Source organism: Acinonyx jubatus, chromosome A3, assembly GCF_027475565.1.
Source record: "Acinonyx jubatus isolate Ajub_Pintada_27869175 chromosome A3, VMU_Ajub_asm_v1.0, whole genome shotgun sequence".
NCBI lineage: Eukaryota > Metazoa > Chordata > Mammalia > Carnivora > Felidae > Acinonyx > Acinonyx jubatus.
In genome coordinates, this window is record NC_069388.1 from 727985 (window position 1) to 741821 (window position 13837).

The window sequence follows — 13837 nt, forward strand, 5'->3', positions numbered from 1 at the left end:
GGGTGGGACGACCCTACTCAGATGCCCACGTCTTCCTTCCCAGCACCCTCAAACCCCATTGCCAAGTCCAGACCCTACAAACAGCGTCTGGATACGGTATCTGCAACTTTATTAGAGAACCTGTCACCTGATTAAAAGCAGGTCCACTGCGCGCACACGCGCGCACACACACACACACAGGTCCCGGAGAGGAGGGAGCAGAGCGTTTCCCCCACCTTCCAGTCCTGGGCTCAGGCCGCAGCAGCCAAGCGCCTGAAGCTCCACTCACAAACAAGCAGCCAAGGAAAGTTCTGAAGAGGTACCTTTTAGCAGACCCTCCCCAGACCCTAAGGGTACTTCGGGGCTTCTCATAGGCAGGCGCCGATCCTGCTGCCATTTCAGGGGCATCCCCACGGGCACTGGCCTGGCCCGTGGCCCGCACCCCGTGAAGGGACAAGTGTCCCAGCTGCGTCTGGGACAGAGGCGGCGTCCGCCTGCCCGAGGGTCTCCAGCCTCACTGGGGCTCTGGCCAGAAGACCTGCGTGATGCTCTGCTTCCTGGCAGGGGCGTGGCAGGCCGGGCAAGTCCTAGAGGCCTGCGGAGATAGGGCAGTGCTGCACAGGCGCCGCCCCCCGCACCCCCCAGCTCCCGGCCCCCCAGGTGGCGGACGCGCAGCGGGCGGGTCTGCAGGGTCCCGCCGCCAACCTGGAGGAGCCGTCGCCAGCAGGCCCGGCAGCGGTGGAAGTTGCAGGAAGGGCACTGGAAAGGGACCGTGTCCTCCGCCCCGCAGCCGGGGCACGCCGAGCCTGCTCCAAGGGGGCCGCTGTGAGCGCCGCGGCAGCTGCGCCGCGCCCACTGCCCACACTCCCTGCGGCCCCTCCCAGGAGACCTACCGGACTCGGAGGGCGCGTGCCTGCGGGGGGCGCTGGGGGGCTGGCTGGGAGCCCCCGCATCCCCGGCCTGCCTCGGTCTAAGGAAGGCCAAGATCTTGCTCTGGGTCCTCCCCGGTTTGTCCTGTCCTGGGGGGCCTGGAGACACAGGCACGAGTCTGAAAGGGTGGTTCGGGCTGATCTGCGGCCCACCTTGCAGGGCTGCGTGGGGCTCCAGGGGTACCAGGTGGTCTCCCCCCTGCTCCCCCCCGCCGCCGCTACCTGGCCTGGAATCACCGTGGGCGAGGTCGGGAGGCACGGTGGGGGTCCCGTCCTGGGGACCCGGCGGCTCAGGGCCCGCGGTCGGGGCGGCCGGGCCCATCAGGTCGGCGCACACCTGCTGGAAGCGCTGCTGGTGGCGAGGTCTCAGGAACGCGCCAAACCCTGTGGGGAGAGCGGTCAGGCCCCGCCCACAGCGCCCGGCCCGGCCCGGCCCGGCGCACCCCCAGCCCCGCCCCCTCCGCGGCCACTTGCTCTCAAGCAGGTGCAAGTCCTCGGGCCTTGAGGTAGTGAGTGCGGCCGCCACGGCCACCACCTTCTCGAAGTCACCGTCCCGTCTGTAGGCGGTGAGCGCTGCGAGGAGCTGGCTGCAGCCTACGGACCCCAGGGCCTTTCGGACATCGGCCAAGTAGGCGCTCCCTACAGGCGGGCCTTGCTTCTCCACCCTGGGGGCTCCAGATCCACCCTCTTTTGGACAGCTGCTGGGGTCTCCTGGTGGGGAGGTGGACAGGATCATGGCGGGGATCTGGGGCCCGAGGGAGCTCCCCTGGCACCCTTCACACCAGCCTGCTCCCTCGCTCTGGGGTTGCAGAGCCAAAACGGCACCCGCGCCCCCCAGGGAGGACGCGAGGGCTCTTGTGCTCTGCTTCGAAGCCTCTCTGGGGACTGGTACCTGCCGGGGCTGGTCCGGAGACCAGGTGAGGCCTGCCTTGATTCAGGTGCTGTCCAGGGTCCAGTTGCCCGGCTGCATCCTGGGACAGGGTCAGCTTTGGGTCACACTCCCTCCTTCCTGAAGAAACGGGGACACACAACGAACCACCCAGCTGGTTCCCAAGGGTCTGGAGTGCTCCCTGGGGAGGAGGCAGGTCTGTCCAAGGGGAGACTGACACCTGCCACCCTCCTCTGCCCACAGCACGACCCAGGCTTGAGCCCCCACCACAATCAACTGCTGCCAGGGGACCAGCAGAGACACCCCAGTGGGCACCAAGCCCAGAAAGGAGAGGGGTGACTCTTTTGCCGGAAAGTCCCCTCCTTGGGGCCAAGGGGTCTTCCTAAGCCAGCTCCCCACCCCCCTCCCTGATACCTATCCTTGGGGAAGTCCCTGATCGGGGGTGAACTGTTTGCAACCGGGGACACAGGCTCCCAGGCTCGGAGGTGCAGGGCCCACTCCTGGCAGACACAGGTGGGGACAGGGTCCCAGCCTGGGCCATGCATGCTCTGGGGGACACACACCTCACCCTCAGCGGGCCTCCATGGGTGAACAGTCCCACCCACGAGCAGGGAGGCTGGGCCAAGCTAGCATTGCCCACCACCCCGCCCCCCCGGACCCGGGGTGCCGCCCACTCACCCCTGGGGGCCTGGGCTGACGGAGCGCCCCGTCTCTGAGGAAGGCTGTGCTCAGGCCGGTAGCCGCAGCCATGGCCTGTCCACTGCAGGCAGACCTCCTCAAACTGCTGCTTGTGGTGTGGCCGCACGAACTGGTAGAAGCCTGTTGGAACGGTTCCACCATGCGGCCCCCGCGTGCTGAGCTGGGTGGAGGGCTCTGGGGTCAGGGGCTGTGCACCAGAACCTTTTCTAGGGAGCAGGGACAACCACGGACCCTGGTGCCCGCCCACAAGCCCCCCTCCCCGCCACGGCTGCCGCACTGCCCCCGGGTCGGGGGACCACCGCGGGCCAGGGCACCTTGGAGCAGGCCGTGCTTCTTGGGATCCTCAGCAAAGAGTGGGCCGAGGCAGGCGACCAGAGCCTCAAAGTCGTCAGAGCCCTTGTAGTCCTGCAGGGCCCTAGTGAACGTGTCGAAGCTGGCCTGGCTCAGCGCCTGCTTCACGGCCACCATGAACAGCTTGGCCCTGCCCGCCTGTGTACTGGCCGCCGGCCCCTCCTGCTGGACACAGGGCCAGAGGCTCCATCAGTCAGGACCCACCCTCCCCTGTCCCAGGGACACTGGGCTGCTGCTGTGGAGCACAGGCACTGGGAGGGACACCCCGGCTCCAGGGCACGGCTGGCCTGGCCCCAGGAGGGAATCCACAAAGACAGCCATGCCCCTTGGAGAGCAGCAGAGGCCAAGTGTAGTTTTGCTTCCCCTGGGTCGGGAGCTCCTACTCCTCAGCCAAGTTCCCTGCGCCCACGCAGCAGCGGACAGCCCCAGCCCGAAGGATGGTCAGCCCACAGCAGAGGGCACTTCTGACCAGATGGGGGACCTAAGACATCACTGTGCCTCACTCGTGCTGCACAGCTCAGGCCCGGATGCTGCCGGGGCTCTCAGCAAGAGAACACGGAAACCAGACAGGAGGGGTCCAGGCTCCCCAGTCTCCGCCCACTCCACCCACTTCCTGACAGCAGCAGTTCCCAGATGCCCAGGGAGATGGACAAAGGCAAGTGGTGCATGGGGCTTTCCAGAGCTTTCCTGGTTCAGAGGGACGCAACTGCCCTTAAATCCTTCATCTGAGGCTGGGAAGGCAGACCCTCCCCACACTCGGGCACGTCAGCACCCACACTTGAGCCAAGGGCTCGGCTCAGGGGGAGCTGACCTGGCTGCCAGCCCCACACCAAACCTGCCCAAAGGGCGAGGGCCCGACGTCTGTCCAGCTGGACCTGTCATACCACCCACAAAGTGGTCTCCAGGAAAGACAAAAGGAAACGAAAGGCCCAAAGCTGACCACAAGTTTGCAGGACTCCAAAGTGTGGAGGAGCCACTCCCGGTGGGAGGGACCCCGTGGGCCCCGGGCAGGGCCGCACTGGCAGGGCCGCAGGACCCCATGCCGTTGCTGGGAGCTCTGTGGGGTCTGAAAGGTTGTCAAGGTGAGAAGTTAAAATGCAAAAGAGACCTGGAGCCCATGCAGGCCAGGCCCTGCAAAGATGCTGGGAGGCAGGAGGGAGGCAGGAGGGGGCCCAAGCCCAAGAGGAGGGCGGGAGAAGGCCCTCGGAGCTGTTAGAATAGGCTCACCTACCAAGAGATGAGGCTTAAAGGACCCTCCTTTAAACATTGCAGCTGAACAAAAGTTGGGGCGGGGGGCAGGCCTTGGAGAGCCAAGGGCATGGGGCCAGGCTGCACCCCTGGGAAGGCAGCAGGGAGGCCAGGCCCAGCCAAACCTCACACTCCCTGGTCGGCACCGTGTGGCCTGGGGCTCCCACCAGACCCCGTACGTGGGACGCTTCACGTACCCGGCTGCCCACCAGCCTGATCTTCCTTCTGCCTCCTTTCTGCTGCTCTGCAGGCCTCTTCTCACGTGGGAGGGACAGGGTGGAGACATGCGCTGCCTGGGGGGGACACGCTGTGGTCCTGGCCACGCCCTCAGAGCCCCCAGGCCCCTTGTGACACTGCAAGGGCCCAGAGTGGGAGAGAAGAGCCCTCTCCTGGGTCCGCCCCACCAGCCTCCCCCGTGGCCCAGATGGGAAGGGTACGGAAGGGATGGGGGGAGGGGCCGCCTGCTGTCGCAGCCGGGCTCACCCCAGGCCCCAGGGAGCAGGACTGGGAGGGGAAGAGACTCTGCAGCAAGCAGGGCACGGGGGCTCCAGGTCTGGCCAGAGCTAAGGGCTCCAGCGCAAAGGCTCCAGGTGAGGAGCTGTGTCCCTCCTGCCCATCCCCACCCCCAGCTCAGGCTCCCAGAAAGGGCTGACCTCTGGGGCAGCAGGAGCTGGACTCTGACTGCTTGTGCCAACCCCCAGAGAACCAGCAGGGGCGTGTAGGGCAGCACCAGCTGAGGACCGGGGGCAGGGGTGGGGGGGCGTGCCAGGGGTGTGCCGAAACTCAACCACCCGCCTGACCAGGGGGTTTACAGGAGGGAGAGTAGATGTGCCCTAGGCTTGGGAGTGTGGGGGGGGGGGGGGGCACGGGTCTGTCTCTGGGGCCTCCCGCACCTTCTCCTCCCCAGGGGAGGCCTTGTCCCCAGGCCCCCCAGCCAGATGCTCGCTGTGTTCCAGGGCTGCCAGCAGCCCCACAGGCCTCTGCTGAGCGAGGGCCAGCTCCCGCCCGTACTCCACACACAGGCTGCTCTCGGCGTCCCTGGTCGGTGACCCTGTGGGAGCAGATATCAGCAGCAAAGCCCGTGGGAGGAAGGGGGTGACGGGGGGGTGGGGGGACAAGTCAGGTCTGTCCCAGCAACACTCAGGCTCAGCCAGGCACTCTGGTCACTGGACCGAGTGCACCGGTAGCCAGCAGGAAGCACCCCAGGCCCCCAGCCCAAAGGGCCCCTGCCCAGCCGTGTCCCTCAGGCAAACGCACCCGCGGGTCTCCGCCTCAGGCTGGGGACGTGCACATCCAGACTCTTGGCTTTCCTGGTGGAGAGGGGGCCAGGCGACACGGCCACCGTGACAGCACCTTCTCCCTCACCCAGACTTGGGGCAGCGAGTAGGGGGGCCGGCACCGGCATCTGGACAGTCACAGAGAGGTTGGGGTAGTGCACAGACCCATCCCCTGGGTAGGGCGTGAGGACGCAGCCAGCTGGGCATTAGGAACTCACATTTTTCTGGGCGACACGGAAGAACTGGGCCACGTCCCGGATGACGTGGCCGAAGCTGTCATACACCCTGACGTGGGGGCGCACCCAGGAGGGCAGCTGGGCTCTGGCGTCTGCATGAGTGAACCTGGCAGGGCGTCGGCTGTCAGACGGGGAGCCCCGCCCGCCCCATGGCCCACGGCCCACAGCCCAGGCTCACGCTCGCTGAGGGAAGGACCAGAGCCTAGCTGGCCACCCTCGAGGCTGCGTGGAGAAGAGCCGCACCTGTGGTCACAGAGGAAGATGGCCCCGTAGTCGTGGCGATGCCGGATCACCCGGCCGATGGCCTGGTTCACAGCCCTGGACGCCTGCTGCCGGTACCACTCGTGCCCGGAGAGGAGCTGTTGGGGGGTGCTCAGTCACTGGGGCTCTAGACCCTCCTCCCCACTCCCACCCAGGCCTGTGGCCTCTCACCTGACCTCCAGGCCCGCTGCGGCCCTTCAACTCGTCCAGGAACTGCATCTTGAGGACCACCCGGGGGTCCATGCGTGGGGGGTACGGCAGGCCCGTGACGATCACACCGCGGCCGTTCGTGTCCGCAAAGTCTAGCCCCTCGCTGGCCTGGGGGTGTGAGTACTCTTTTCCCCGGTCTGCCTTCCCCAAGGGTCTGCCCACGCCCAGGTCCTCACAGCCACGCATGTACGGGTGGGGAGAAGCCTCCCACCCTGAGCCAGGCCCTACCTGGGGTTCACGGCTCCCGGGGTCTCACACTCCCGGAAGCTCCTCCACCCTCCCCACCCGCAGCCGGTGAGGGGCGCTCACTCTCAGTGCCTGGACCCGATGCCCGCCGAAGGGCTGTCCAGCCTGGGATGCCAGGGCTGCACCCTCCACACTCCTGCTTGCTGGACACGGGGCACCAGGGAGGCGGTCGGACCGGCCCATCCCACCGTGTCACAGCCCCCAGGTCATGAACCATGAGCTGCCTCCGACACAAGCACCAGCCGGGGGAAGACAGGCCGGCGGGTGTGGGGCACAGAACCTCAGCAGCCTCACCTTCCCCCGGCACACAGCCAGGAAAGTAGCCCCGCTGGACCCGGGGGAGGCGACTCGAGTGTAATAAGCATCCACCACCTGGGAGGAGACACCGGTCAGCTCCTTCCATCCACGGAAGCGAGACCCCAGGTCTCATCCTCTGAGATGAAGGGCTGTCCCAGCTGGGAGGTGGGCGAGCAGAGTTCTAGAAGCTTCCTCATGGCACAGGTTCCCAGGCTGACCCAGAACCTGTTCAATGTTTCCCAGAAAGCATGGGGACCCCAGGGCTGGGGGTAAGGGGGCAGGGGAGGCTTGCTTCGATGACAGCCCCTCAGACTCAAGGGTCTGGGGCCATCATCCCCATGCCCAAACTTCCTAAGAGGTGACCCGTCAGGGCCAGTGGCCAGCCTGGGGCAGCCAGGATGGGCAGTGGAGCCCGAGAGCTCAGACCTCTGAGAAGCCACCTTTGCTCCTCGGCTCCACAAATAGAGGCTTCAGGGACTCCAGCTTCCTGGCAAAGTCACGGGCCTGTGAGGAGAGACAGGGAAGGGGGTGCCCATCACACCCGTCACATCTGGCAGGCGGAGGGCCACATTGCAGTCACCTCTGCCTTCTCACACAAATGTTCGTGCTCCGGCCCTGCCAGAGCCTTGGCTGTCTGGGGCTCCCCTCCCACCCCCAGGACACACAGAGGAGGGACGTACCCGCCAGAACTCCAGGCTTTTCTCCATGACGGGGTAGGAAGGGAAAAAGACCAGGAGCCCGTGCGGGACCACGCGGGCGATGTTGCCTACAAGTGCCACCGTGGCTATGTCAGCGGGAGTAGGTGCTCAGAGAGGCTGCCAACGATACCCCCTGGGGACAGCAGGCAGGGCAGGGACCCCAGACACTAGGGAGTGGGGTGGGACCTCAGGATGGAGGCCAAAGCTTCCCATGGGCACTCACCTAGCGCCTTGCCGAGGGAGGACAGGCATGCATCAGAAAACCTGCACAAAGCCAAAGGCCCACCATCGCGAGGGTTCCAGCAGGTGGCACACTGCCCGCCCACCTCCTTATCCACCAGGCCCCCTACCGTTTGTCAAAGGCAGAGCTCAGCTGGGCTCCATCGGGGCCTTTGGGGACGATCCCCACCCAGATCTGGTGCTTGTCGATGACGTGTGGGTTCTCCAGGCAGACTGGGAAAGGGCTGGGGCAGCAGGGTGGCCCCCGTGAGCTCCTGAACCCCAGCACCTGGCGGCCCGCGGCTGGCCCTGGGACCCCCGCCCCCACAGGGCACAGGGCAGCCTTACATCTGCAGCTCCAGGGCGAAGGAGGACACGGGGGCCAGTGTGCCGCTGGTGAGGATGAGGGTGCGGACGCCCTGGCGGACCAGCTCGCGCATGCTGTGGCCGGGGCTGAAGCACCAGTAGCTCAGCACCTTCCCTGCGAGGGGGAGTGTGAGGCTGGGTGGGACACAGGAGGCCTGCCACAGGCGGCCGCTGGGCCCCGCAGCCCACACATACATGTCTGAACACGCTGACCTGCCTGAGCCCTGAGCTGAGGGTCTGGGCCAGGGCCCCTCTTTCTTCCTTCAGGCATCCTGGGAGCATGGGCGGACCCAGAGCAGACCCGCAAGGGGAACATACTGGGGGTCACCTCCAGAAAGGCCAGCCAACCCAACCTAGACTTGCAGACACGGACGTGTGGCTCAGGGCACCGAGAGCAGGCAGGCAGGCTGCCATCACGTGCCCCTGGCTAAAGGGCACACCTGGAAAAGGAAGCAGAACCCAAGCTCTGCTCCAGGAGGAGGAGGGAGGGGCCGTGCTTCCCGGAGGCGGGGTCAGTGCTTCCCTGGAGGGCGGGGCCAGCGCTTTCCCGGAGGGGACCGTCCCCCCTCCCCCCCCCCCACCGCAGGCAGCGCCAGCACTGAAGTCACCGGCAACAAGACAGTGGTGTCCGGAAGCGGCCGTTCCTAAAAGTGCCTGCCTCCTACTGGCCCCCAGCTGGGTCCGGAAGCTTAGGAAATTAAACCAGCACAAGCAGAATGACTTTAAATAGCACTCCAAAGTCCACACTAGGTCATGGGTCAGCAGGGCTGTTTCCAGAAAAGAACCAGTCCCCTCCTGGGGCCAGAGAAGGTTTTTCCACCTTCAGGTGGGAATCTGGCCTGAGATGGGGGGGGAGAGTGGGGGCTGGGTGCTCTGGCCTCTCCCAGCAGGGCCGGCCCTCCCCTTGCTCACGCACATCCTAGCTTCTCGGGAAGGTCAGCAATGAACCAGCTTCCCACAAACGCCCAACTCGGGGCGGCTATTTCTGAGAATTCACATGAGCTCTGAAGTACACAGGACACAGGGGACGCCCCGCCCCGCTGGCCATGGATACCTGCATACCCTGCCCGCGTGTGAGTGCTCCCCCAGGGCGGGGAGGGGGGCAGGCCCCAGTGCTGGCGCAAACTGCTTCCTGTGACCTCACAACACGTGAGGGTTGCGCTGGTCTCCCTGCCTTTCATGGAAGCTACTTCCTGCTCTGAGAGGCCAGGTGACCCGCCGAGGGCACCCTGTAACCCTCCTGCTTGGCGCCAGCCTTGCCCATGGGCCCAGCCCAGCTCTTCCTGCTCGGCTCCGTGGGATGGCTGACAGCGGCATGGAAGGGGGTGTGCCGGCAGGGCTGGGGGCTGGGCCCGGAACACAGACCACCGGCCATGCTGAGGGATGACCGGGACAGGACAGTGACCTGACCTTGGGACCCACTGCCCCAGACGTGTCTGGCAAAGCCCACTCCAAAGGCCAGGCTGCATGGGGTGCTGAACTCTGCCTGGGATTGCCGGGACACTGGCCACCACCAGTGTGGACCACACCACACCACAGGGAAACACACCTTGGCCAGGACAGGCCAGCCTAGCCTCACACCAAGAGCCACGGGATGCCTGACACAGACCCCATCCTCAAGAGTCACAAGTGGCCCCGTCTCCAGGACACGTGGAAGCAGGTAAGACCAGTAACAAACCTGGAGAGTGGGACGTGGGGTCAGGGTAACAGAGGCAGCACCAGAGGGACCGGAGTGGCCATCACACACGACCCTGGGGTCTGGAGAGTGGCCTCGGCCTGAGCTGGCCCCGCACGTGTCTGCTCGGTGGGACGGCATTAAAGCAGCACACCTGTGCCGACGTGAATGTGCCCAGGTCTCCCCTCCCCGTGGGGTGGGGGACCTGGCTGTGCCCTCGCTCCACGGAAGCCCTTCAGGTGACTCTGGGTAGGCCCTGTGCTGTCGGCCAGCTCTGAGGCCCTTCTGTCTCCGCCAGCTCTGTCTGGTTGAGCTGTGGGGTCACGCGGGGCAGGCTGCGCCCGGGGCGGGGGGGCCGGGGGCGCTGTGCAGAGCTGGAACAGGGGAGCGCGGCCCCACCCCCCAGGCACCATACCTTGCTTTCTGGCCGCCGTGGCGTTCCAGGCATCTGATCGCCGAGCTGTCCTCTGGTGACCGGCATCAGGGTGGATGTGCACCTGGAGGGACAGAGGGGACAGCATCCCGAGACCCAGCCCCAGGGTCCCCCCGTCCCCGAGGCAGCCCCTACCTTGTAGGATTGAGAGACCCCAGACCCCATCACGGAACTAGACACGCCCTCCGCAGGGTCTGCACTGAACACAATCTGAAAAGCAGACGTGGGGGACAAAGTCAGCAGAGACACGCTGGTCACACAGCGTACAGCAGGGGCCACCACTCCTGAGTCGCCCCCACACACGGGATGGATGCTCAGGGCATTGTCATCCCCTACCCTGCCTTTGAGCTCATGGCATCCCTGCTGTGGGACTCCAGGCCGAGGGGCAGGAGTCGCACTTGCCTGTCCCCTCTCCTAAAGGACCCCACGGCACCGGAGACACAGCCATCCCGCAGGGCCCCCTCTGTGGTAGCTAATCCGTGTGCTCTCACAGGGAGCAGGCCTGGGGTGGTCAGGGAGCCAGAGGAAGGGACTCAGTTCACCCCCAGAAGTAAGAAGACAAAAGCGACCCCTAACTAAAATAAAGAGAACCGTACTCTTGGCCAAGGCAACAAATGGAGAAAAAGAGTCGAGAGATAACTTTAGGGAAGAAGGCGCACGACGCTGGAAGTTAACAAACCACGTGGCGGGACTGCTCAGAAAACCAAACGACTTTTACAATTAGAAGGAAAACTTAGTAAGACAGTACCAGGAAGCCGACAGAAACACCAAGAGTGCCCCAGGATGCCCTGGGGCCCAGCGGCTTCCTGTACACGGCTTTGCAGGTGAGCAGGTCTCACGCCGCCCCAGGGCAGGCTGCACCTGCCCCATCCCTCCTGAGGCTGCCTCTGTCTGTGTGGGCTGCAGACCCCCTTTCTCACCCTACCTTGAGGGGATCTGAGTTTCGGGAGGTACGAGGCTCTACAGCCCGCCTGGGGGTGCTCTCAGTGCGGCCTGCGACATGGGCTACCTGTCTGGCCAGCCTACTGACCCCCTGCAGCCCCGGGGCCAGCCCAGCACACCCCCTTCCCACAGGAGTCAGGTCTGGGAGGAGCAAGAGCCCGGTCACGCTTCCTCCAGCTGGAAGGGACACACCAGAGAGAGAAGCTGGCCTACAGGCAGCACCGGGCGGGCAGCGACACGGAGCCATCTGCCAGGCCCACTGAGAGCGGCTGCCAAAAGAAATTCCAAACCAATGGGGTAGGGGTGCTTGGGTTCCAGTGAGTCTGCGGGGGGGAATCTGGGGAGCGGAGGGGGCTGCGTGGGACCGGGTTTGAGCTCAGGGCACCTGTGGAGGGGACAGCAGCCCTAGCCCAGCGCCCGCTCATCTGCAGGGACCCTGAGATCAGTGGGGAGTACACACAGGGAGCAGCTCAGAGGAGAGGGCCCGCCTGGCAGGAGTCTCAGACAGGGGCCAGGGTACCCAGAGACCCGACAGTCACAAGGGGCCATGGCCCCAGCAGCAGTGGTCTGGGGCGCCTCAGAGAAGTGCTGGGAGGACAGCAAGGCAGGGCCTGGCACCCAGGACAACACCTAGCCACACTTCACACTCAAGGAGACGGAGCCCCAGGTACCGGATCACAGTGGCTCTGGGGGACGTACACCTGCCTTTCCCCGGGCTGCAGGATCACCCACTTCTAGCTCCTCCTCCCTCCCGCCCCATCCCAGCCGGACCTCCCCCGCCTGGCCTCCCCCCACCCCAGGCACACCTCCCAGCCTGGCCTCCCCCCAACCCCAGCCGGACCTCCCCCGCCTGGCCTCCCCCCACCCCAGTTGGACCTCCCCCGCCTGGCCTCCCCCCAACCCCAGCCGGACCTCCCCCGCCTGGCCTCCCCCAACCCCAGGCAGACCTCCCAGCCTGGCCTCCCCCCAACCCCAGCCGGACCTCCCCCGCCTGGCCTCCCCCAACCCCAGGCACACCTCCCAGCCTGGCCTCCCCCCAACCCCAGCCGGACCTCCCCCTCCTGGCCTCCCCCTACCCCAGGCACACCTCCCAGCCTGGCCTCGCCCCAACCCCAGCCGGACCTCCCCCTCCTGGCCTCCCCCCACCCCAGTTGGACCTCCCCCGCCTGGCCTCCCCCCAACCCCAATCGGACCTCCCCCCACCCCAGTCGGACCTCCCAGCCTGGCCTCCCCCCACCCCAGTTGGGCCTCCCCCTCCTGGCCTCCCCCCACCCCAGGCAGACCTCCCAGCCTGGCCTCCCCCCAACCCCAGCCGGACCTCCCCCTCCTGGCCTCCCCCCACCCCAGGCACACCTCCCAGCCTGGCCTCCCCCCAACCCCAGCCGGACCTCCCCCTCCTGGCCTCCCCCAACCCCAGGCACACCTCCCAGCCTGGCCTCCCCCCAACCCCAGCCGGACCTCCCCCGCCTGGCCTCCCCCAACCCCAGGCACACCTCCCAGCCTGGCCTCCCCCCAACCCCAGCCGGACCTCCCCCCACCCCAGCCGGACCTCCCCCTCCTGGCCTCCCCCAACCCCAGGCACACCTCCCAGCCTGGCCTCCCCCCAACCCCAGCCGGACCTCCCCCGCCTGGCCTCCCCCAACCCCAGGCAGACCTCCCAGCCTGGCCTCCCCCCACCCCAGCCGGACCTCCCCCGCCTGGCCTCCCCCAACCCCAGGCAGACCTCCCAGCCTGGCCTCCCCCAACCCCAGTCGGACCTCCCAGCCTGGCCTCCCCCAACCCCAGTCGGACCTCCCAGCCTGGCCTCCCCCAACCCCAGTCGGAGCTCCCCCGCCTGGCCATGCAGGTGTGAAGAAGCACCACAGAGCACAGAGCCTCCTGTGTCTTGTTTCAGCAAGGACCACTAGCACCAAGAGTCCTCTTAAGAAAGGGCTAGTGAGGCCCTCGTCATAGGGTCCTTTTCCTCAGAAAGGGACGGTCCTCGACAGCTGGCCCGGCAGCCACTCGACTGAGGGAAACAGACCCTGGCTTGTCCACTTGAGCTGAGAAGTGGCTCAGCCAGATCCAAAGACAGCTAGCTGGACACACGACAGCACCCTGGGGGGCAGGAGGCGGCCGTGTCCACAGGCCCTGAGATGTGTCATGTCCCCACTGGTGGCCTGGCTAGGGAGGCCAGCCAGGAGGGGCTGCCCTCACCCCAAAGTGGATCCCAGAGGCCAGAGTGAGGCCAGTCTGGCCCAGAGAACATGCTGGCCGCGCCTGCCGACTCTGAACGCCAGCCCCATGGGCCCCACCTGGGCTCACAGGCATTGCCCAAACGCACTCACCCCTAGTATCTGAATGCCTCTCTGGGTGGGCTGGCCCAGTGGCCAGACAACGGGGCTGGGTAGACAGAGTCGATGGCCTCTCACTCTGTGATGGACTCATGCTTTGACTTACCTCTGAAAAGCTGCTTCAAGAAATTACTTGAGAAAAGGTGAGAGCAGACGGTGTGGCCACTAAGCCTGCCTAAAACCCAGGGGACCCCGCCAGGCCCCCACGCCCCCTGGCCCCCGGGGAACCCACCCTGGACCTGACTGCCCAGAGCAGCCAAGCACGGCCCGCTCCCCTAAGGCCTCGCAGAGCACCTCCAGGTAAGAGGAGACACGCTTCAGGTGTTGATTCGAAGCATGTGGTGTGGGTGCCTTGGCCTTGCCCCAAACCTGGGAGAAGGAGGCACCCCTCGACCCCCATCAGGAAAGGAGAAGCCGTACCTTCGCCATGAGCCCACCCTACCTGGATGATGTCTGAGAGCTTCTGCAGCCCCGCTGTGTTGGTGAACGGCCCCGTACCTGTGGGAGCAGCAGACGCTGGCCATCCCGCACCTCTGCCAGGGGAAGCCC

At 66.2% G+C, this 13837-nt stretch overlaps 1 protein-coding gene across 6 annotated transcripts in view; it reads right to left on the minus strand.

Annotated features, from left to right (window-relative positions):
* Positions 1-92: 92 nt before the first annotated feature.
* The window catches only part of RTEL1 (regulator of telomere elongation helicase 1), a 31832-nt gene continuing 18087 nt past the window's right edge, over positions 93-13837 (minus strand). Inside the window, exons 13-34 of one of the 6 annotated variants that reach the window (XM_053199682.1) lie at positions 13731-13786; positions 10149-10223; positions 9996-10077; positions 7888-8020; positions 7671-7784; positions 7544-7584; positions 7303-7388; positions 7049-7126; positions 6620-6697; positions 6041-6187; positions 5852-5967; positions 5591-5714; positions 5353-5500; positions 4989-5146; positions 4293-4448; positions 2811-3012; positions 2476-2616; positions 1801-1917; positions 1131-1619; positions 873-1027; positions 685-785; positions 93-574 (exon numbers count right to left, since the gene is read on the minus strand). In XM_053199682.1, the coding sequence (XP_053055657.1) occupies positions 265-574; positions 685-785; positions 873-1027; positions 1131-1619; positions 1801-1917; positions 2476-2616; positions 2811-3012; positions 4293-4448; positions 4989-5146; positions 5353-5500; positions 5591-5714; positions 5852-5967; positions 6041-6187; positions 6620-6697; positions 7049-7126; positions 7303-7388; positions 7544-7584; positions 7671-7784; positions 7888-8020; positions 9996-10077; positions 10149-10223; positions 13731-13786 (3107 nt within the window). In that variant the 3' untranslated portion in view covers positions 93-264. Of the gene's footprint in view, positions 575-684; positions 1028-1130; positions 1620-1800; positions 1918-2475; positions 2617-2810; positions 3013-4292; positions 4449-4988; positions 5147-5352; positions 5501-5590; positions 5715-5851; positions 5968-6040; positions 6188-6619; positions 6698-7048; positions 7127-7302; positions 7389-7543; positions 7585-7670; positions 7785-7887; positions 8021-9995; positions 10078-10148; positions 10224-13730; positions 13787-13837 lie in introns of all 6 variants that reach the window. The other 5 variants (XM_053199684.1, XM_053199687.1, XM_053199683.1 and 2 more) reach the window with 5 other exon arrangements.